The following is a 21547-nucleotide window of genomic DNA, read 5'->3' as shown; positions in this document are numbered from 1 at the left end:
AGTTTTAGAGTGTCAATGTTTTATAGATTTTTATATTCATGTTATTTTGTTCATATTCATTTTATATTTTTTATATAGTTAACTCCAAATGCATTTATCATTGTCTGGACGCTTTTGAAGGAGACGGTTCACGGTTCAGCGAGTCGGGCAGGTTTTTGACTCGAGAGTCACTGGGCCGATTCAGACCAATACATGCACTAGACCCGACCGGTATAATGAACAGGTTCAATTGATTCGCTCAAAGGATTCGACTCAAAAGAGCCATTCTTTCACGAATCGGATAGCGCTTCAAGACACAGATACGGGGGTGTTTGACGTGCGGATGCGGCTCGGGCAAGCTGCGGTGGATGTGATTGAGCTCCATGATTCTCCCCTCTCGGGGCCAGAGTTCACATCCGAAGGGAACGCGAATAGGTAATGTTCTTCAAATACTCAATATTATCACCCGCCGATCCTTTATCACTACACGCATTTTGCTAGATGTCATTGTCGCCTATTGCACGGGCGATAGCACAGACAGAGAGAGACAATAAACGAAAAAATTTACAGCGAGCCGCTCTGTACCAGAAATAATTAGATATCGATATTTGTATGTGTGATAGATCTGGATTGGATACGCCTTATTAACGAGACAATTCATGCAGGTGGCATCCACAGACATTTTAATTCAGCAGAGAAAGCGCCGTCCCCCTCCCTGCATTCATTTATTTTTGTTGCCTACCTGTTTGTGAATGTGCAGCCTTTCTGTAAAATAAGGTTCATGCATTGATTTTGGAAAAGCAATGCGAGATGGGTGTCAAAAATGGTGGTTTGTGAAGAGATCCTGGACTGCAGAATGGAAACATGTCATTGCCACTGAAAGCCATTTGCTCTGTAAATAAAGACTCTATAGAATGTGCATAGAATTCTACATGGAGCATGTCAGATATTGTTTGCTTCCTTTGTAGATGTTTAAAAGATCAGCCATTGATTTGCATTATTTTATGTCATGTCAGTTCAGCTGAACAAACATTTAATTCTTCATCCGCCAGGCAGCCAGATAAGTGCGAATGTGCCATTTTGCAAGTGAGAACACAGACAACTGTGACAAGCAGCTGAAGATACAAGGATACAACAAGTGACTGGCCTTGAACAGCCCTTGCGGTCAATATCTAAACACTCCCTTGTGATTAAAAGTCATCAGAGGATCCAGCATAGAATAGAAATACTAATGGCAGCTGCCCAAAGGCCATTAGTCCCACATCATGCTATCAAGGGATGAGGTTTAAGCACAAGCTGCTACATTTAGATCAGACTATCCACATTAAGACATTTACAGTGTGCGTGGGTATGTGTGTCTGATGAGACGTTGACAGGGCTTTGTAGCGGCAACAGAGAAGCCTTGTGTCCTCATGTTTTATTCATGTCCAGCTGCAAGATAAAAACAGAGGTAGGTAGTCACAGAGATGCCGTCGGCAGACCAAGCGTGGGGCTGCTCACGGATGCACAGCTGTCGGATACTGTGAATACACGCAAAGGTTGTAGTTATCCTCGGCCCAATAGAATGCCCCCTGCTGCTTGGTGGCCTCGAAAAGCCAATTATCAGACGCCTTGTTCAAAGATTTTCCATTTTTTAGATGCTACATCCCATCCTCATACGAATGACTCCCATTTAAAAATGGAATATTTTTAAGGCCCAGTTTATGGTTTAAAAAAAAAAAAAGTGTACAGTATTATTTGGGAAATATTTAGTTTTATTACATAGAGCATAAATCAGGTGAAATGGCATATTTAACACAGACGAAAACTAGGCTTTGAAGGATATATACACAGTCTTTATAAGGGCACTCCAACTATATGATCGTAACTTACGAATTTCCATTTCCAACAACAATCCTTTTTCCACGTTTTTGTTTAATACCGAAAACAATAAGCATAATTTTTGGCATGCTGGATATAAGCTTCTTCGCCTGAATAATGGCGATCCATTCTTGCCTTATTAGTTCTCGGAGTTGATCACAATTTGAGGTCTTCTGCTTTTAATGTCCACTCATCTTTGAGGACTGACCACAGGTTCTCTATGTGATTGAGATCCGGGGAGTTGCCTGGCCACGGATCCACAATTTCAAATGTAGTGATCTTCAAGCCACTTATTAAAATCACTGCTTTGTGACATGGTGCTCCATCATGCTGTAAAATGCACAGATCACCAAATTACTCATGGATCGTTGGAAGAAGTCACTCTAGCAGGACATTTTGATACCATTTTTTATTCCTGGTAGTGTTTTTTGGCAGAGTTATGAGAGAGCCCACCACTCCCTTGGTTGAAAAGCAACCCCACACATTGATGGTTTCAGGATGCCTCACTGTTGGCTCAACACAGGACACGTGGTAGCATTCACCTTTTCATCTCTGAATAATCGATTTTACAGATGTCCCAAACAATCGAAAGGGCGTTTCAGAGAAAATAACTTTGCACCAGTTTTCTGCTGTCCAATCCTTGTACTTGCTGCAGAATTCCAGTCGGTCCTTGACATTTTTCTTGGAGATAAGGGTCTTCTTTGCTGCCCTACTTGACACCAGGCAGTTGTCCAAAAGTCTTGGCCTCACTGTGTGTGCAGATGCTCTCACACCAACCTGCTGCCCTTCCTGAGCAAGCTCTGCACTGCTGGTGACATGACTCCTCACGAGGAGACGGTCCTGGGGCTTGCTGGACACTCTGGGACGTCCTGAAGACTTCTTCACTGCAGTCATCCGCTCTACTTGAAGTTCTTAATGATCCGGTAAATGGTTCATTCAGGTGCAATATTTTTCGTAGCAATTTCCTTACGTGTGAGGCCATTTGGATGCAAAGCGATGATGGCTGCACGTGTTTCTTTGGAGGTAACCTTTGCTAACAAGAACACAATGATTGGAAGTGCTTTTTCCTCTTTTTATAGCAATTACTCTGCTCTTGGGTTCTAATTAGTATGATAGTGATTTCACCTGATTTGTAATCATTCACACTTTCACTTGTGCTGCTGATCTGATTAGCCAGTTCATGTCTGGTCATTTTGTGTAAGGTTAAAAAACAGTGAAATTCATTTTGTGTGTGTGTGTGTGTGTGTGAAAATTTTGGTCATTTTTTGGCCATTGAAGCTTTTAGCAATTATTTAAAATGCATTTGAACACTCTACACAATAATCTAGAAACAATGTGAATGAAACCCACAACAGCTTAAACAGCAAAATTCCTATCACTGCCAGAACTTGTGGCCATGACAGTACTTCTATCCCTTACAGCCTCGTTTTCGTTCTTGTCAAAAATTAAATACAGTGCTAGCCTGACTACTGACTACGGTCTGTTTTGTTTGCCTGCTCACTACATCTTAGTAATGTACTGTTAAATGTATTGTTTATTTATTTATGTCATATTTTATTTATTGATTTATTTTCTCTAGATGTTTTTCACAGACCCCAGTTTGAAAACCCCTGGTCTAGCTCACAGGCAAATAAAAACTCTGTCATATTTACTGACCTTCATTCTTGTTCACTCCTGTATGACTATTTTATTCAGCTAACGCGGATGTCAAGATTTTCTGTGAAAAATAACTTCTAAACCAGTGTATGATTTGAAGTACAGCACACATATCAGTTTTATGTTTCCTTTATGGTGCTTTTTGGAAGCCCAGTCATTCACCTTAGTTATACTGAAAAAATACTCTTTCACTGAAGAAAGAAAGTCAGGTTTGAATTGACAATGTATCAAATCTGCAATGTATCAAAATTAGAAACAGGGCCTTCAGAGGAATGATTTTAATTATAATCTGTTAGGTTTTGATTAATATTTGTGTATTTAATGACTTGGATGAGTTTGCACCCACCCCCACCAATCTGGGTTTTGTTATCAATTAAAATCTTATACAGTATCTATTTTTGTCCTCTTCCCTTGCCCCCCATTCTCACTTTCACATCAAAACCTCTTGACTCTGCAATCCCTGCCCCAATCCAAAATAAATCTCTCTCTGCGGGATTAAAAGATTGCTCCAGGCGAGAGAGCAAGAGATTACACTGTCAGATTAATGTGCAGGAGTAAACCCACACTGCCCTGCAACATAATCTCATCCTCACAACACATGGCACACACACAAACACGTTCTCTCATTCTGAACAGTTACCTCACTTCTTCTCCTTCAGGGTGATGTAACACCGTCTACCAGGGGGTGGCCGTCCCCTGCCGGAGTCGCACAGCCTCTGACGCCCCCGTAACCGAGCCACTCAGTGTGTTTGTGTAGCCGAAGCCGAGCACAATGGGCAGTCTGGGAGAGGGAGTGGACCCGGGCATGGTGAGCGAAGCTCTTCTGGAGGCCCTTTGCTCTGAATGTGGACAGATTCACCGCACCTGGGAGAACCACCTTTATAACTATCGTCTGGAAGTGGATGATGATTTGGTGTGCCACATCTGCCTTCAGCCGTTAGTTCAGCCCCTGGATACACCGTGTGGCCACACCTTCTGTGCCCGCTGCCTGCGCAGCTTTCTGCAGGAACGGGACTTTTGTCCGCTGGACCGCGCGCATCTGCAGCTGCAGGTCTGTCGGCGCTCAAGCATTCTGGTACACAAGCTGCTGGATAAGCTGTCGGTCACCTGTCCGCTGACGCCTTCTTGCTCTCTCAGCATGCCACGCTGTGACCTGGAGGCACATCTCAAACACAGGTAAAATACTCATGAATATTCACACTCTTTAATATCAAATGCAAAATCTGTAAAAAATAAACATATTATGATTGTATTCTTATGCAGTAAAACATTTAGTGTAGAAGTGTAGGAAAAACTGGAAAAGTGTTTTATTGTAAAAATGTTCTTAAAGGGAAAGTTCACCCAAAAATGTAAATTCTGTCATTCATTACTCACCCTCATGTCATTCCAAACATGTAAAGCCTTCGTTCATCTTCAGAACCAAAATTAAGATATTGTTATGAAATCCAAGAGCTATCTGACTCTGTATAGACAGCAAGGGAACTACCATGTTCAAGGTCCAGAAACATACTAAGAGCATCAACAAAATAGTCCATGTTCAAATCAGTGGTTCAGCATTTATTTTGCGAAGCTACATGTACACATTTTGTGTGCAAAGAAAACAAAAAAAAAAGACTTTATTCTACAATTCTTTTCTTCTGTGTCACAGTCCACAGCCCTTCATGATGCCATGCATGTGCATTCCTCTGCTCATAAACAAGGCACAGCACATGCGTGTGCTACATGAGCAGCATCACACGCATGCGTCATACCCTCGAGAATGTTGGCGCAGAGAAGAATTGCTGAATAAAGTCATTATTTTTGTTTTCTTTATGCTCCAAATGGATTCTCGTAACTTCATAAAATTACTGATGTCACTGATGTCACATTGACTATTTTAACACATTTTTTACTTCTGTTTGTGTTATGCATGCATGCAACATTTCAGTTATACTGCTGTCTATGCAGGGTCAGAAACTTTTAGGATTTCATCAAAAATATCTCATTTGTGTCCCGAAGATGAACAAAGGCCTTACATCTTTGGAATGACCTGAAGACGAGTAATTCATTAATTACTATCGCTTTAAATAAATAGTTTTATTTACAACTGTGAAAACCCATTTTTTACAGTATAGTTCAAACAGTAGAACATAACACTAGCAAAGTCAAACTCATGGGTTTGATTCCTAGAAAATGCTTGATATAAGCATGCCAAATGTGTAAACATACAAGTAATCATTACATATTTAACATAAGACTGTGGACTGTAAGCAAAAAATCTTGTTGCCTTTGCAGTCAAGAACCACCCAGTTAAACAAGAAGTAATCTGACTGGCTTGTAAAGCAACCAACTATATTTGGCTCATAAAAATTTTTTTAAAAAAAGGAACAGAACGGACAGGAATGGTATTCTTTCTTGTGTTGAGATATGAACATTTTTGTCAATGTTTGAAGATACACAAACATAAAGGTGGCCTCAAATCCAACAGTTAAGCCAGAAAAAACATGTTGAGGTCTTAAAGTGAAATTTAGAGTCAGACTTAGAACTTCAGTATATGTTCATTGTACCAGCCTGCGATCTCAAATTTGTTTTCAGGCAGAATGATAAAATAATGTGCCAATCAGCCAATCAGATTGGAGATCTTTTTGTCTGTTCCTCAACTAAAGAAATGGTCTTGTTAGACTTCGAGCATGCAAAATTTGTTTGGACACTACAGGACAGGGTATGTGGCACCTTTTTTAAAAACGTAAAAAAAACAATAATAATACTTATATAATATAAAATTAAAACTTATACAGTGCACTCTGCTCCTGCAATGTTGCAAACCTGTACTAGTTTCCAAGTTTGTCTTTTAATTCAGCTAAAAGGTCACAATATGATGTATCATTCTTCTAATGGTCACATGAATACATGAGTAGTTTACCAAACTTGAACTTGTAATGCAGTGAACATCCAGTGAGCTTGAACATCCGTTCTCCTGCATTTGCAAGCCTATGAATGCCCCTTAGACCATCTCAAACTCAGATAAATGAAAATTCAATTATTAGTAGTAGAACTTCCAGAAAGTGTTACCTAGTTGTTGTTTTTAATTCTCAGTTGGGATGCACTGCTCATTTTTCAAACAGAATATTACCTACACACATTTTGGGTATACCATTATGAGTAAATCCAAAATAAACCTCATCAACATGCAGAATACAGCTATTTAACTTTAGCATTACCACATGTCTGAGGGGCTTCTGAGTCAGAACATGCTGTAGCAACAATTATCATACTCAGGTGTCTGTTAGAGTAAGACAATGAAGTTTAGCAGAAAAAGGCTCCAGTGACTTTTGGAGTCACTTTCTTGTGAGTGGAGCCTGCCAGGCTTGATCTGACTTCCTATCTGGGGATTATTTGCCCCTTTGTCATGTGATGGGAGATTAGTCGGTCCTGTGTAATGCACTGGAGAGCAGCAGTTTCATATTCTCTTCAGCCATGCTGGGAAACTTCAACTCTAGAAACCTTTTCAACCACTTCTTCTGTGAGACTGCCCAGGGCAACCCAGAGCTATGGTGAGTTATAGAGTCCAGTACGGTATTTTGGACTAAGAGGTGGCAAGGAGTGGTATAAATTTTAAGAATCTGGTGCACAAGATAGGATTGAATGGTGCCTTTGGGAAATCTGAAGGTCTTGGCCTTCTGAGGGTTTGGTGTAGAGTCTGAAGCCAAATGTGAGTTGAATAGTTCAAAGCCGAGTTAGCTCACAAATCACAGGACAAATAAGCTAGGAAAATGGAAGTTATTAAAGTTTTGTCATCATCTATACTCCATAATTTACTCTTATTTTCAAGAATGTTTTATTTATCTCTTAATGGAAGACGACCCAAGAAGATTAAGCTTAAAAAGACGCTAACACCTTCCTAAGAGAATGCTGAGAGTTACTTCCAGAATTAGCCGTCTTCTCTTAGCAGTGTTGACAATCTGGTGCTTTCTTGTTGTACTATGAGACCTCAGCATGTAATACTATCCTACAGGTCTTTGTTCCCACTGATGCGTAGAGTAATTAATTAGCGCTGTTAATTATCTGACAGTCATGTTAGTGAAATGCTGAAATCTTCCAAGCTCAAAGGCAAAGAAAGATCCCATAGATTCACTGGACCAGTGTTGTTATAGTTAACTAAAAGTAAAATTAAAACAAAAACAAAAATGGATTTCGGTAATTGAAATAAAATAATAAAAATTATCCAACAAAGACTAATGAAATGCCAAAAAAAAAAAAAAAAAAAAAAAAAAAATTATATATATATATATATATATATATATATATATATATATATATATATAGTAAATGTATAGTTAAGACTGATAAAAATATTCATCCAAAATGTTACTAAATACACTATATCATAATATATATATAATACTAAAAACAACACTGCACTAGACTGTGCACTGTTTGGGAATATAATATCAGGACCTTGACTTTACTGTAGGTTCCTGGAATAGCATCTGTCCTGAGGATGTGTAGTGCAAGGTTTCTCATGTACTTTGCTTCCTTTTTCTTGCCTTTGTCTTCCATTTCATTTCAACCGGACCTATGTGTACCTAGACTCCCGAATATTTCATTTATTGTGTTTGTATGTTTGCATCTATGTGTGTGGGTCTAGGTGTCCTGGAACACACAGTCAGCGAACAAAGCTGGAGCGGACACGGATGGAGGGAAGTGAGGACAAGGTCATGGCGACCAACCCTCCGAGATCCCCCCAGACTGAGATGAAGGAGAGTACCCCGTCACCACCTGCTGGATCCACCGCATGCAACAATGTTCCTACATGGACAGAAGAGCCTGGTGTAGACAACCCTGCCTTTGAAGAAAGCACTGAAGAAGATAGTGAGTACCCTATAAGCAGGGCCGCGACTACCAGTAATCAGATATAGCAAATTGTCACTTCCAGTAGTTGGTATATGCACTCCATGACACATTGTGCTCTGTATTGTTGGGATGAAATATTTAGGGTGGTCTGCCTCAGCAGATTAACAGTGCTTATCAACGTTAAAATGTTTGAATTGGCATATCAAATCAAAGACAATGGGTCTTTATTGGACACAGAACCTGAATTTGATTCGACACTTAACTTATAAAAATGTAAGAAGTAGCTAAATATTTAATATTTGACAACTCTTTAATAATAGAAATATTACACAACATAAGTTATATTCAATGATGAAAAGCATTGCATTTTTTGTGAAATTTAACTGTTTTTAACTTAAATCAGCTTAATTATGAGACCAAAAACATTAAGAGAGCCATTTTTAGCATAGTAGGCATATGATCAAGAGTGATTGTGTGCATATTTGAAAAATAATATAAATATTATTTAATATTAAATTATATATATATATATATATATATATATATATATATATATATATATATATATATATATATATATATATATATATATATAATTGGCATATAATTTACATGTGTATGCAAATAGTTAATATGCATTACAAAATATTTTTTACTATTTTCCTTTCTTTGCCTCTTTGTTTATTCCCTTAATCGTCTCAAATCCTTTAATATTTTAATTCCTTTAACTTAAAATTCCATTGAAAATAACAATAAAACTATGCCTTACAATTTATTTATTTATGTATTTTTTGGCCCCCCACCCATGTCTTGATAGTAACTACGGTACTAATTTCATGATATGAATTAGCATTTAGCAAATTGCTCAACTCACTTGAACTTGGTTACTCACAGTTAATTCCAATAGAGACTTGCATTAGCACATATTGCAAAGCTAAGACAATAAACAATTAATACAATATAGTACATAAAAAATACATAGCATATACAAGTTAAATAGTCAATTTTAATCAAATGGACCAGTTTTTATCAATACTTTTTTATAGTTTATTCCATTAGGGATTTGATTAGCACATGTTGCTAAGCTAACATAGTACTCTGTGGTGACTTACATGTTTTATAGATTGAAATGTATGTTTTCAGCTGTCTTTTTGTCCCAAAAAGGTGTCCATGGATTAGAGTGCGCTCCTCCTCGTGTAAAGCGTCCTCTCAGCAACCCGTGCATTCATCTTCTCCGCACTGGCAGTTCTGCCTCTTCAGGATGGGACTTTGTTGAAACTCTGCCTCTTTCTGCTGAAGAAGGTATGATTATTTCACACAGTCCTAGACTAAACCACTTTGTTTCTTAAAGGAATAGTTCACCCAAAAATGTTGTCATTTACTCACCCTCATGTCATTTCAAACCTTGAGTAAATTAGTTTCCTTCTTATGTTGAGGATATTTTGAAAAGCCAAACTGTCTTCCCCATTGACTTCCATAGTATTTCTTTCCCTACTATGGAAGTCAATGGGGACAATAAACTGTTCAATTACCCGCATTCTTCAAAATATCTTCTTTTATGTTCACCATGAGAAAGAAACTCATACAGGTTTGGAATGGCACGAGGGTGAATAAATGATGATAACATTTTGGTTGAACTATGACAACATTTTGGGGTGAACTATACCTTTAAATACCTTTGATTTCTTTGTTTGGGATCCATACGTCTTGTTCTTTAGGATGTGTAAAACTCCCATCTCTACCTGAGGGAGAAATCACAACTATTGAAGTCCATCGTGCGAACCCCTACACAGAGCTGGGCATAAGTATTGTCGGTGGAAACGAGACCCCCCTGATAAATGTGGTAATACAGGAGGTGTACCGTGATGGTGTTATAGCTCGAGACGGACGGCTGCTGGCTGGTGACCAAATACTTCAGGTACTGTTGTTGCTGTTCCAAAATAACCACCCGATTAAAAAAGGCATTTCACTGCTATTTACAGACCAGCCCTGATACTTTAATCATTCTCTAAAGAGCTCTAATGAAAAGTGGCTTCAGAATCACTATCTGCATGAATAGATGCAGAACAGCATTCTTCAAACTGACATTCACCAAAATAATGACCTACTCCATCATTTTGACCCAGAAATACATTTTAAGCTTCATGCATTAAAACAAGATTTTGAAAAATGAACGTCTCTCCTTTTTAATGGTATAATTGTTTTAGATTGAACAACTGAGATTATATAATTTAATTTAAATTGCATCTATATATATTAATTAGACAGAATTGTATATTTTACTATTAAGAGATTTATCAAACATTTTGTTGTTGTTTTTATAGAAATTAATACTTTTATTCAGCAAGGATGTATTAAATTGATGAAAGGGTTACTCCACTCAAAAATTAATATTTTGTCATTAATCACTTACCCCCATGTCATTCCAAACCCGTAAAAGCTTTGTTCGTCTTCGAACACGGTTTAAGATATTTTGGATCTAAACCTGGAGGCTTGAGACTGTCCCATAGACTGCCAAATAGATAACAGTGTCAAGGTCCAGGAAAGTATGAAAAGCATCGTCAGAAAAGTCCATCTGCCATCAGTGATGAAGCAACAAGAATACTTTTTGTACGCAGATGGCGAATGCTCCGCGCTGCACCAATGTGTTGTTTGCTTTCAAACCAAAGTGTAAATACACGTAAAAATCTTATCCATGTGGCGCAGCTGATACAGAAGAGCACTTTTGTCAAAATGGCGCAACGTTGATTTGGAGAGACACAGAGTAGAGAAATTGTTGAAAAAAGTTATTATAGTTTTCTTCGTGCACAAAAAGTATTCTCATCGCTTCATAACGTCATGATTGAATCACTGACGGCAGATGGACTATTCTGACGATTCTTTTCATACTTTCCTGGACCTTGACACTGTTATTTATTTGGCAGTCAATGGAACAGTCTCAAGCCTCCCGGTTTTTAATCCAAATTAACTTAAACTGTGTTTCGGAGACGAACAAAGCTTTTTAGGGTTTGGAACGACATGGGGGTAAGTGATTAATGACAACCTTTTTGGGAGGAATATCCCTTTAAGGGTGACAATAAAGACATTTACACACGCGCGCACACACACACACATATATATATACACGTGTGTGTGTGTGTGTGTGTGTATCCCTTTAAATTAAATATTATATATATATATATATATATATATATATATATATATATATATATATATATTTTTTTTTTTTTTTTATAAATTCTGTTCTTTTGAACTTTATATATTAATCTGAGCATCCTGAAAGAAAGGTGTCATGGTTTCACCTAATATATTAAGCAGCACAACCATTTTCAGCACTGATAAGAAATGTTTCTTAAGCAGCAAATCAGCATATTATCATGATTTCTGAAGGATCATCCAAGTGACACTGAAAATTCACAGAAATATGATACATTTTAAATTGTAATGTTTCACGATATTACTGTTTTTATTATATTACTTCCTTTTGGTAAAAAACATTAAAAAATATTTTGCATTGTGAGCAGTAGTGTACATTAAATAATTAATAACAAATGAAATAAAACTATAATACATCAAAACTAAATAGCTTTTTTTTTATCAAAAATATAAAACACGAAAAAAATCACTTTGTCACTAACAGCTAATTGCAGCTACTCACACAAGACCTTTGCACGTAAGTCAAAACCATTAATTTCCCATTTGTGTGCAGGTGAACAACGTGGACATCAGTAACGTGCCCCATCACTTTGCTCGCTCTACCCTGGCCCGTCCATGCACCATCCTGCAGTTGACCGTTCTGAGAGAGCGCCGCTGTTCTGCCAGGCCACCTGTGGCGACTGCTACGCCCAAGGGCAGCCCTGCCAGCATACGCATCACCCTGCACAAGCGGGAATCATCAGAGCAGCTGGGGATCAAGCTGGTGCGGCGCACAGATGAAGCGGGTGTGTTTATCCTGGACTTGCTGGAGGGAGGGTTAGCCGCTAAAGACGGACGACTTTGCAGCAACGACAGAGTGCTGGCCGTCAACGAGCATGACCTGAGACATGGCACGCCTGAGCAAGCAGCTCAGATTATACAGGTATAGAGAAAGCATGTGTGTGGGGCAGCTCAGGTCAAGATAAGGACGCTAGTAGACTTTTGCTAGCTGATAAATGGCTGATCTTAAAATATGTCTTATAATATATATATAGATATCTATACTAAATGAAAAATAAAACACTAAAAGTGAATTTAAGCATCACAGCATTATAAAGTATGAAATGTAGATATTCATTTTGAGATTTGATAAAATTTACATTTAACAGTTTTATTCAATTATCAGTGTTGTTAAACATTAACTATAGCAATAGATTAACAATAGATGACAACAAAGAAAAAAAATTTAATTACCTTTACGTCATTTTAGTGTTATTGTAGTATTGTTTAAGTTTTATAGTATTTACTAATCTGTTTAATTAATTCATTTTCATAAATGTAGTTTTATTATGTCTGTTAAGTGTAGTCATCTTGTTATTTTCTAATTTATTTATATTTATTTATATGTTTTATTTATTTCAGCATGTTGTTAAACACTAATTGAGGAATAGATGATGGCAAAAGTAATCTAATCGATGTTATTTTTATTAGCATTTATGTACTACTATATAATTTATTAATATTTTGAATTAGCTTAATATTTATATTCACAGCTTCACTTATTTGTTTTCTTATCATTTAAATTATTTATTTTCTATAAAAAAAATAATTTATTTCACTTTATTCATTTTAGTTTTACATTTCTAATTTTCAGTTTAGATTTTGTAAGTTCAAGTTTTTTCATGTGATATTTATATCTTATTTTATCTCTATTTAAATTAACACACGGATTTCACGTTTTAATAATTAGGTGATATGATCCGAAAATGTCTAATATTTAACCAATATGATTACACTCTGAAGTATGATTACCAATATATTCTGCATTCTTAAATTTGGATGAAAACATCCATAGACTTACACTGAAAGAGGGCTTCAGCCATATCTAGAGCTTAGAAAACCATTCAGTAACACCCTTGCAATCATATAGTTATTCTGACAACCACTCCAGTGTGATGGTGACTTTTGCTCCAGCAACACCACTCACAGTTTCTATCATCTAGTTTCCTCTAATAAACATTCTCATAACAATACAGCTATTGTCATCTGTGCTGAATCTCAGTGTCTGTTTGGGACATTAGGACACCGTCTGTGCTGCCCTGCTCAGAAGGTAATGTGATTGATAGTATCTTTATGTCTACGTGAGCTGCTTTCTCCCATCTGGCTGCCCCGATCACACCGAGAAAGGGCAGCTAAAACATTATTAGGAATAGCACTGGCAGGCAGCAGACTGTCTTTGCTGGATATAAAGCCACCTCGGCACTCAATATAAGAGTATTAGGTATTTATACAGACCGCCTACTGTCATCTTCTAGGCTAGTGGAGAAAGAGTCAATCTGCTGATTAGCCGGTCCAGCAAGCAGACTATGGCCGTGCACATAGGTTCCACCTTGACCAGGGACGTTTGGAGCCATGAACACATTCCGCCGCTTCCCTGCACTGCGACCCCAAGCCCCGTCCCAAGTCTGCACCTTGCCAGGTCTTCCACCCAAAGAGTGAGTACAAATGCCTACAGCCAAGAGCAAGAGCAAGTCTGTGTGTGTTGCAGAATCTATTTTAGCATCGTGGAAACGTAATTAGGGAGCCCTATTTCTGAAGCATCTGGGTAGCTTCCAATTTTTCCATGAGTTCAGACCACAACCTTAATTACTCCTTGTTGAATCTATTATGAGATCAATTACGGAGTTGGATTAGAGCGGCTCCCTTTGGGAAGATAAACAGCACTCTACTGAGAGCCGATCAGAGTGTCAATTTAGAAATGGGCTTCCCTTTTTCCTTCTCTACATCTGAGACTAATTTGGATTTGATGCTTGTGTTTTGTAGGATCTCTCCCAGTGTGTGACCTGTAAGGAGAAACACATCACTGTGAAGAAGGAACCGCATGAGTCTCTGGGTATGACGGTGGCAGGGGGACGGGGCAGCAAGAGCGGAGAGCTGCCGATCTTTGTCACAAGTGTCCAGCCCCATGGCTGCCTGTCACGTGATGGACGAATCAAACATGGTAACTTACATAAACCCTTTTTTTCCCTTAAATTAGTATCTAGATAATCTTGACCCAAGCTTAAGCATGTTTGTGGACCTACCATCAACATGACTTCAACATTGAGCCTGTTCACTTTCTTAATACACTCTTAATATACTCACACTGTCTTAATGTCTCTAAGTGTCTTTGTTGTCTCTCATTGCTCAGGGGATGTATTGTTGAGTATTAATGGTCAAGATTTGACCTATCTGAGCCACAGCGAGGCAGTGGGCACTCTGAAGTCCAGTGCCGCATCCTGCTCTGTCCAGCTGAGGGCACTAGAGGTGAACACAGTTGAAGAACCAGGCCCGGACGAAGAACTTCTCCCTCCGCACGAAAACGACTATGACGCAAGCTGGTCGCCTTCATGGGTCATGTGGCTTGGACTTCCCAGGTAAGGTTGCATGCAATCAGATTTTGTAGAATTTCTCTTGGGAGAGGGTTTGATGAATGAAAAAAGCGACACAGGGCTATTAAAGTGGGTGTACTTTTGGAAGAGTCCAAATGGCTCTCTATGAACTCCACTGGGAGGCTTAAAATAGCATTCTCACCTTGCTGAGCACTGATCCAAATAACCCTCAAATAGTCAAAGCATTCTGGCCAAGACTACCATCATGCCAGGTTCACCTACTTTTCTCCCCATCCGAATCTGAGTGGAAACAGCTTTGAAGGGAGAATGCAGCTATTTTGATGACTTGCACACAGTAAAAAATCTGTATTGTTGATGTGTTTCAGATCAGCAGCTTTATAGGTGCTAACCCACGAGGGGATTATGGCTGTGTCGTGATGTAAACATCAACAGCTGCAGATTATCAGATGAAGCGTACATATGGAGATAACTTGCTTCTAGCCCATTTTAGCCCAGTCTCAGGTCATTCAGTCCAGTCTCACTCCCTCCTTTTTTACTCTGCCCTCCCTTCTGTCCTTCATCATCCGTCCCCTTTGCTTTGGCACCCTTCTGTTTCCTTCTCCCTTCCTGTCATTGTGCCAAATCCTCCATTTACAGATATCTCTTACCAACATGCATCTGTTTTTCTGTGTTTCTCCTTTTGTGCTCCTGATTTTCTGAAGATGCTCACTTGTTTATCCATACCGTTCTCTGTCTTTCTGGTTCTCTGTCACAGCTACCTGCATAGCAGTCATGAGATCGTCCTCCGCAGAGGTCACCCTGGCAGCTGGGGCTTCAGCATTGTTGGAGGTTATGAGGAGAACCACAGCAACCAGGCGTTCTTTATCAAGACCATCGTCCTTGGAACACCCGCTTACTACGATGGCCGTCTAAAGTGAGCAAGCACAACAAAATAAACAATAAACAATGACCTAATGCTTCATGACTAGATGAGACAGCACTTTCAGCATTACCTTGATTAAAATGTTTCAAAACAAGCTTACATCTCTGGCCATCAGTGTTGCATAAAAGATTATTCTTTTGTATATACTAAACAAAATCACTACTATTTTTTCTAACATATTTAATTACAATTATTATTTAATGAATATATTAATTAACAATTAATAAATTCATATAATTTATTGTATTATTATAATATTCATCAAATATGTATAATAATAATAATGTTTATAATTTTTATAATATTTATTATAATATTTATTATAATATTTAGATTGATTTAAGTCTCACAAAACACATTAATGGTACTTGTGGTCAGATCTTAATTCAGTAACCATCCAATTCAGTGAGCTGGTGAGTCACTTAACAAACCGATAGCTCAGAGTGAATTGTTCTTTTAACTGATTGTTTTGGCTGATTCATTGAAACTGTGATTCTTTAGCATTGGATTCACATGATCGCGTGGTTTCGTTTCCCATTCAGGTGTGGTGATATGATAGTGGCTGTAAACGGTCTGTCCACGGCTGGCATGAGTCATTCCGCCCTGGTGCCCATGCTGAAGGAGCAGCGGAGCAGGGTAGCGCTCACCGTCGTGTCCTGGCCAGGAAGCCTGATCTAACCCTGCCAGGACACCATGCCTCACCTCAGACAGCGCTCATATCTGTGTGTTCTAATGGTCCTGTGTGTTCTACTCTCTGCCACGGAGGCACCATACTGTCAAAGCCAGAGTCTCGGAAAATCGAATGCTTTTACTTGATGCTGAATAAACCAGGCCTTAGAAAACCTGCCACGCCCATGAGGCCACCCCCCCCTCTGGAGAGCAGCCTTAAGGTCTCCCCTCACCATGCTGATCAGCAGTCCACTCTACCGGAGGTTTTATATACATGTTAACTCTAAATGTGATCTATGTTTGTGAATGTTTGTGTTAAAGAGAGACCAAACAAAGGTGTATGCGTGCAAGTATGAATGGATGAATGTGCACAGCTGTTTAATAAATCTTTCCCAGTGAGGATACAAGAGTTAAGCCTCAGTTGATGCGCAAAAATGATTTCTAGATCCACTTATAATCAGATTTGATCCAGTCTTTTTGCTACAATAATCTTGGAGAAGTCTAATGTTCATAAGTTCCAAGCTCTCTAGAGATAAAAGTACGGGATAAATATTTACCATCCTAAAAATGCTTTTAGAAAATCTTTGAAGAGATCAGCTGTAATATCTCATGGAGGATTTTAGCATTTGCTACCATCTTTGGGCAACAGTTCAAGGTTTGGCTGGTTAAGCATGTCCCCATTTGCTCACGCCGGTAAATGCAATTGCTGCACCATCTGGCAAGGTGAAAAAAAAACACTTTACAAATGTATCCATATGCACATACTAAAAATATGAAATACATACTGCACAAATTCTATTCTAAAAGTATCATTTCAATACATTTAAAAGGTGTTTAAAAGCATGAAATTGAGTGCTGCAGGGATTATGCATTATGAGTTAATATTTTCACACTTCTGGTTATATTGTCCTGAAATCAGAAGATTTGTCAAAAGCCTGAAATAAGGTCTGTGGTTCACACAAGCTCAGGGTTCTCATGTTTTATTCTACAGCATAAATTACACCGATTATACCACCTTGTGAATTTTTAAAGCCTTTTCCTTTTACATACAATGCCCGGTCACAACAGACTAGTGGGTAGAGAAGTCTTTCGGTTTCACATAATGACGATTAATGTCCTTGACAACCTCCGTAGTCCCATTTAGCCTCCTGTGAGCGAACAAACTCACTAGTCTACTTTCAGCATAGGTTTTTTGTTTTTAAAATCACTCCTGCAGTGAACCGTTTTAACTCAAACTTTCAGGGAACTTTCTGTAACTGAAGTATAAAGTGCTTCAGAGATTCGACAACTGCCCTTGACGTCGAAGTTCAAGGGTTGACTAGTTAACATGAACGGTCACTTCTTTTTCCACCATAATGAACTTTATTCACCACAAAACAAAAGTTGCAGAAGTGACCATTTATTTTGAAAAAAAGTGATCCAAACTGAATGTGTCAAGTTGATAAACTGAACAAAACTTAAGTATGGGACAAAGGGTACGGTTCCATCAAAAAAAAAAAAAAAAAATTAAGGCAATGGCGTCTTTGAAGCGGTCTTGTTCAAGGACACATTTTGCAGACGCTTCGATAGTTGAGCAGCATCCGACAACTTCGTTTTGGATGGAGTCGTCTTGCACTTACGCTGCTTGACTTTTGGCTTCTGTAAGAGAGGATTTAGATTAGCATCTCCAATAATACATGTATTGAGACAAATACTGAAAATAACGGTCACATAGGTTTACCTGTGGTTTTGTCTTCTGAGGGTCATGGACCACAAAGTGTCTTTCCAGACTTACCTGCGAGAAAGGGAACGCAACTTTAGCAATGGGGGGGGGGGGGCTTTATGAACTTCAAATGCGGACTCAAAATAAATCTGACCTCCATAGCAAAGGCTTTACCACAGCCTGCAAAAGTGCAGGTGAAGTCATGCTTCCTTTCATGGAAGACCAGAATATGGTTCTGGAGGTTGAAGTTTGTGGTGTAGCTCTTTTCACAGCCTTCTTGAACGCATTTAAACTCACGCCGCTCCCCAGAATGAACCGACTTTTTGTGCTTCTGCAAAAACCAGGCATCGTGGAAGATCTTCTTGCATTGATCACAAGGCAGGGTTACTGTAAACAATAGGATTACGCAAAGGAAATTTACAACTTGTATTCAAATTCAATCAAAGTGACGGAACACATACCTCGGTGTGCAGTCTTTTTGTGCTTCTGATACTCGGACCAAGTTTTTCCTTTGAAGTTACAGTACTGCTCGTCACATGGGTAACCTAACATTTAGGAGGGAAAGTTACGCATCTAAAATAAATTAGATCTCAAACTGGATTGTTTGGAGATGTGAAATTTAGGTTTCTGCCTGATGAACGCACATTACCTTCATGCCTCTTCCAGTGTCCTTTTAGAGCTTTAGAGGATGCAAATTTGTCATTGCATCCCTCAATGTCACATCTATTAGAATAAATGCACGAGTAACCGGTCATAAATAAGAGCCACCAAACAAAGCACATAAGATCTTAAAGCAACACTTACTCAAAGGGCAACTCCTCTGTATGCTCACAGGTGTGAAGTTTCCGTTGCTTCTTCTTACGGAACTCCTTTCCACAGTCTTGATAGTTGCACTACAAAATATTGCAAAGACATTTAAACAACGGAATGGATGGATAATACCACTTTGAGAAACTTCAATCATTCAAGTGACTCACCACATAACAGCTCTCGGTTTGGTGGTGAACGTGAGCAACATGGGTCCTCAAGGTGCCAGGCGTTGAAAATGCATCTGAACACCCGCTGACTGAGCAACTGTACCATTTAAAAAAAAAAAAAGTGCACAAATTTGGCATTGTTAGGGTAAAGTATGACTACATGTAAAAACCTAGGGAGCTACCTAGCTAGACAACCTTTTGGGTTTCAACAAATACTCTCAGGGCTGCTTACTAGCTCTACAAGGAGAGAGCGTGATAGTTTTACATTCGAGTCAGAAGTGAATTGGTTGCTTGAAATGATTCAAATGAAGATTCAGATCACTTACACTTAAAGTAAATTGTTCGCCACACACTGGCATAACAATGTTACACAGAACGAGTCTTTCGTTCTGTGTAACTACTACAGAACGAAAGTAGTAGAATCCACACTACTACAGAACTTAAACTTGGGAGGAAACGTTTTTATAAAAAAAAAATAATAATAAAAAAAAAAAAAAACACAATAAAACCGGAAAATAAATCATGTAGATAAGTGGAGTAAAAACAACTCGTGTGCCCTGCAAGTTCAAGTAAACCAGTAGTGATTGTGTGTGTGTTGACTCACAGGTAGGGTTTCTCTCCACTGTGGCTCAGTTGATGTCGGGTGAGCTGGTAACGGGTGGAAAAGCTCTTCTCGCAGTCTCCACAAGCAAAGGGCTTCTGATGAATTATATATAAATATAAACTCTTACTCGTACTAATATGACCATTACTTGGTTATCTAGAGCCCAGACAAGATTAAGTTATTGATTGCCGTCACTCACCAGTCCCGTGTGTGTGCAGTAATGTGCTTCCAACTTCCACACCTTGGAAAACGTCGCTTTACATTCAGCGAAAGAACAAATTAAATGTTTATTCGGACGTTTAAGTCTTTCACCCATGCTAGCCGATTATTAACAGCTACTATCAGTTGTTGGCAGGTCGGTGCTCGGCCCACAACAGCGGAATTCGATTAAGCTCCATTTTATTGTGAGTGGAACATACCAACTGCGCACATTGAGAACTACACAGCTGCAACTATAGCGACAAAAACAACGGCGTGAAAATATCATATTTCCTATTACCTTGAATATTATTTTTTCATGTATTATTATTATTAATAATGAAACATACACTACGAATAATTTAATGCTTTTGACTCACTAATTGTATTGTTGCGCTCTCACAAGTCGGCCTGGTCTGATTTGAATAGAGCTACCTTTATACGTCACAGACACATGACGTCGTGTCAGGCCCTCAACGATTATGTTTTTATTATAGCTATCATTAAAAGCCATCAATCTGATATTAAATTAAATTAAATGAACAAGAATACATAAAAAACGTCGGGGGTGTATAGAAAACACATTTAAATAATAAAAAATTATTAATTTTTTTTATAGGTCGTATTGCTTCCTTTTTTACTTTATATGGTTTCAATATATATGTTTTATTTTCATATATTTTCTATTTATCATTGATTCTAAAATGGATATATGCAAATTTGTCAGAATAAAGCCTATTTCTCCTATTTCCATCTGGTTAATTTTACTAAATGAACCAGCATCACTGTTTATTTTCCATGGTGATTCACACATGGTATAACACCTGATAAACACTAAGTAACTGCTCACCTTCACAGACTTGTGATCAGGACTGAAGGTCTTTGGAAATGTCTGACAGAGATTTATGTGGATATTAAACCGTCAAGTGTCTCCATTCAAGTCTGTGTATGAATGTGTCTGTCTAGGGTGTTCAAAAGACTGCCTGGCTCCATCCATCACACGCACACGTGGAAATTACTGCCCTAATTGTGGTTTATCAGCCTCCAAGAACAGCCCGCTGATATGTTTGATTTACTGCAGTCAAGATTGCTCCTATGTGTCCCAAGGTTATCATGCTTTACTTCAAAATAGCATACTGTAAACTATTTCACATTTCCTGTTTGCTGCACTTTATCTTGCGGCAAAGGGGTGTTTTTTTTTTTCTTTCTCCAACTTGGAATTATCTGATCCAGAACTTTTGTGTATTAATTATTCACAGGGACCTTACATTTAAATGATTAAACGGTAAATGACCATTAATAACCAAAGTCCACAATAAACAGCTTAGAAATTCAAGTGGGCCCTCTATTAAAGTCATCCAGACACTTTCCATATGAAATCAAATTCAGGGGACATTCCTGCCCTATGGCCACCGTTGTGCATCTTCATTCACATCATCCGGTCTTTTATTCTCCCAACCCTCCCATGTCTGGGACTGATCAATAAAGCCGCCTCAATATCTTACTGGCCATGATCTGTCCTGATAAGCCAGCAAGCCAAACGACAAACACCAGCTCACAGCCAAAATGTCATGCCTTCAGCCTAACAATTGAGCCATGTCTTGATGATTTCACAACCTT

General features: G+C 38.5%; 2 protein-coding genes across 5 annotated transcripts; one reads left to right on the top strand and one right to left on the bottom strand.

Moving 5' to 3' along the window:
- Nucleotides 1–157: 157 nt before the first annotated feature.
- LOC113041928 (ligand of Numb protein X 2-like) lies at nt 158–17131 on the top strand. Of its 3 annotated transcripts, XM_026200509.1 has the most exons (11): nt 168–414; nt 4155–4671; nt 8123–8346; nt 9493–9630; nt 10047–10246; nt 12038–12406; nt 13779–13958; nt 14287–14464; nt 14654–14879; nt 15610–15768; nt 16320–17131. In XM_026200509.1, exons 2-11 carry the CDS (start codon nt 4268–4270, stop codon nt 16453–16455), a joined length of 2214 nt encoding a protein of 737 aa, XP_026056294.1. In that variant the 5' UTR covers nt 168–414; nt 4155–4267; the 3' UTR covers nt 16456–17131. The 3 variants fall into 3 exon arrangements, with proteins under 3 accessions (XP_026056295.1, XP_026056294.1, XP_026056296.1); XM_026200510.1 differs by lacking the exons at nt 15610–15768; nt 16320–17131 and adding an exon at nt 15221–15589 and having other exon boundaries at nt 158–414; XM_026200511.1 differs by lacking the exons at nt 168–414; nt 4155–4671 and adding an exon at nt 6875–7028.
- Nucleotides 17132–17342: 211 nt separating this feature from the next.
- On the bottom strand, nt 17343–20147 carry gtf3ab (general transcription factor IIIA, b). 2 transcript variants are annotated; one of them, XM_026201744.1, is made up of 9 exons: nt 19929–20147; nt 19730–19821; nt 19126–19222; nt 18953–19041; nt 18798–18871; nt 18610–18693; nt 18303–18535; nt 18167–18220; nt 17343–18084 (listed from the first exon to the last, which is right to left on the bottom strand). In XM_026201744.1, the coding sequence occupies exons 1-9, from the start codon at nt 20043–20045 to the stop codon at nt 17953–17955; spliced, it is 972 nt and encodes a 323-aa protein (XP_026057529.1). In that variant the 5' UTR covers nt 20046–20147; the 3' UTR covers nt 17343–17952. The 2 variants fall into 2 exon arrangements, with proteins under 2 accessions (XP_026057529.1, XP_026057528.1); XM_026201743.1 differs by having other exon boundaries at nt 17356–18084; nt 19730–19824; nt 19929–20144.
- Between the last annotated feature and the right edge of the window lie 1400 nt (nt 20148–21547).

The sequence above is a fragment of the Carassius auratus genome, chromosome 24 (genome assembly GCF_003368295.1).
Source record: "Carassius auratus strain Wakin chromosome 24, ASM336829v1, whole genome shotgun sequence".
NCBI classification, from domain to species: Eukaryota; Metazoa; Chordata; class Actinopteri; order Cypriniformes; family Cyprinidae; genus Carassius; species Carassius auratus.
This window is presented reverse-complemented; position numbering and strand designations above follow the sequence as displayed.